At 35.8% G+C, this 2,470-nt stretch overlaps 1 protein-coding gene across 1 annotated transcript; it reads left to right on the plus strand.

The window, feature by feature from the left end:
* Positions 1 to 802: 802 nt before the first annotated feature.
* On the plus strand, positions 803 to 2,092 carry HMS1 (Hms1p; the record flags this gene model as incomplete). The annotated part of the gene is made up of 1 exon (XM_003670600.1): positions 803 to 2,092. The coding sequence occupies one exon, from the start codon at positions 803 to 805 to the stop codon at positions 2,090 to 2,092; it is 1,290 nt and encodes a 429-aa protein (XP_003670648.1).
* Positions 2,093 to 2,470: the final 378 nt, after the last annotated feature.

Raw genomic sequence — 2,470 nt, forward strand, 5'->3', positions numbered from 1 at the left:
CTACTACATTTCCTTAGGCAATTATACGTCGACCCAAACTGTACCCCCATATCCCGTGGGTTGAGAAACCCTTTGGTGTGGCATTTCTAATTACGCATGAGGGGAAGTGTTCTCCACTCTTCTATAGTCAACATACGTAAATTAACGCCCTTCAGAATCCACCTTTTTCTCCTGTTCCATGCGTAATCGGAGTGTTGGACGGAACGTTGCATGCGTTCTGGATTTGAACCGAAGGTCCTCTTCCGGTTTTTGCGTCCTCTTTTTATGCAGCATCAAGGTACTGATGGAGTCAAGATATTTAGTACGCTGTTTTTCCCGTCGCCATGTTATTATTTGAGAGGTGCTTTTTTTTCTTACAATGGTTGAGTGTTGCTTCCGGAGTATTAATTACCACTGCAGCTTAAGCTATTGTATCTATTTCTCCTCCAGTGCTTTTTGTTAACCGATTCTTCTTTGAAATATTTGTTTGCTACGGGGTTGCTTACCAGACCCTTATATTTCAAAAAAAAAAGTGACTGTAACATACAAGTCATCCCCAGTTTAACTAAACACCTCTGGACTTTTTCTTCTAAAAGATTCTATTAACCTTAATATCGTTGCGGTGAAAGGTTTTCTTTCTTATCACAGCGACATGTCAGACATATATAAGTAGAATGTTTTTGTGAAGGAATCCTATTTCCCTCATAATTTTGCTAAATACGCTATCATTTCTTTGTATAGCTCTTGCATCTACCGTATTAATTGCCTTCTTGAATGAACACAATAACTCTAAATACTTGGAATCAATTGATATAGTTTCGTTATGAAAGAAGAATTTCCTTACGACAATGTTAACATGTTTGGCACGAATCCCTTCGATGTGTCACCCCTCTCGACGCTCGAGCATTCAAACAATGAACATCTATTAGGTTTACTTCAAGACGGTTTCCAACATGAGGATATTTCACCAAATTACAATAACGAACTACAACAATTTGACTCGACTATTGCTACTGACTCCACCGCTAATAAAAACCAACAACAAAACAAGAATGAATTGAAGCTTACAGACTCATTAGAAGGTAGCACTACCCCTTTGGGACAACTTACTCAAGTATCAAACAATTATCAATTGAACATGTCTGTTCCAAGACGTTCTGAGTCAAATATAGAAAGAATGATGAATTCAAAAAAACATTGTTTCGTCCCATTTGTTGTAAATACAGAAGGGGGCCGTTCTAAAATACGTAGAACTAAAGAAGAGGATATTTGTGATTCAACATATTCTGAATTTGAAACTAACTTTAAGAGAAACTTTTCTGAGAGTGACGTAGAAGGTTTGAAAAGTAAGAATGTTAAGAAAATACCTACTCCGAAAAAGAATAAAGCTATAAACCATGGAAAACTCATGCAAATGCAAATGGTCGAGAGAAATGGGAGTGTAAAATTGGAAGTCACTGATAGTTGTCTTACAGAACAAGAGCTACAAACAGAAGCGATAGTTGAGGCTGAAGATAGTGCGGACGATAAAGAACCTTTAAGCGAAAGGGAATCAGAGGACACTAAGACAACTGTGAAGAAAAAATACAAGGGAAAGACAAGTCATAATATTATAGAAAAGAAGTATAGGAAAAATTTAAATGATAAAATTCTTCAATTACGAGATATTGTTCCAACTTTGAGAGTCACTCATAAGAAAAATTCTAAAATTCCGTTAGATGATAAGGATTTCTACGATTTGGCTCATTTGAATCCAACAAGGAAGTTAAATAAAGGTTCGATATTAACAAAAGCCATCGAATATATTCAATACTTGGAAGAAAAATGCTCTAAATATGAGGCAGAGGGAAAAGTTGGAAAAGTGAAACTAAAAAGGCTGGAACCTTCTCTATCTTCTACGACATATAATTCTCAGACTATTTCTCCGGACTCCCCTAACAGCGGCAATATTAATGACAAAACTTTTTCAACTGAATCACACTTGTTAACTTCAAGAAGTTCATCGGTTTCAATGTTTCCTGAGAAAACATTCCAATCAAATAATCACCATTTTAGTCCTATATTAGAAGGCACTAACGGACTTGACGGTACGAATGACAACAATAATAAATAATTCTTTGACTAATATGGGTACAACAATGCCTAAGATATATAATACTGATATCGATGTTAGCAGATAAGCTAAGATTACGTTTTTAAATTTATAAATATTCATTATTTCAGTACTTTTTTTTACCTTCAATAATTTTTGTTTTCAAATGGCGAACCCTTTTGGCTGATGAAACAAATGTTACCAGTAAAAGCCAAGTTACCTGGTTTGCGCATCATGATCCTTGAACTGGTCCGTAACCTACTTACAAAAGCAATTAGCCTAACAGTATGCAGCTAGAGCAAATATAAAAAATCAATTTTGGGTGGGTGTCGTGCCCTGTTTACGATATATATTCCCAGGATGGAACTCTGAAATAGGCAACAACTCAAAGTGATCAGA

Source organism: Naumovozyma dairenensis, chromosome 6 (assembly GCF_000227115.2).
Source record: "Naumovozyma dairenensis CBS 421 chromosome 6, complete genome".
In the NCBI taxonomy this organism is placed as follows: Eukaryota; Fungi; Ascomycota; class Saccharomycetes; order Saccharomycetales; family Saccharomycetaceae; genus Naumovozyma; species Naumovozyma dairenensis.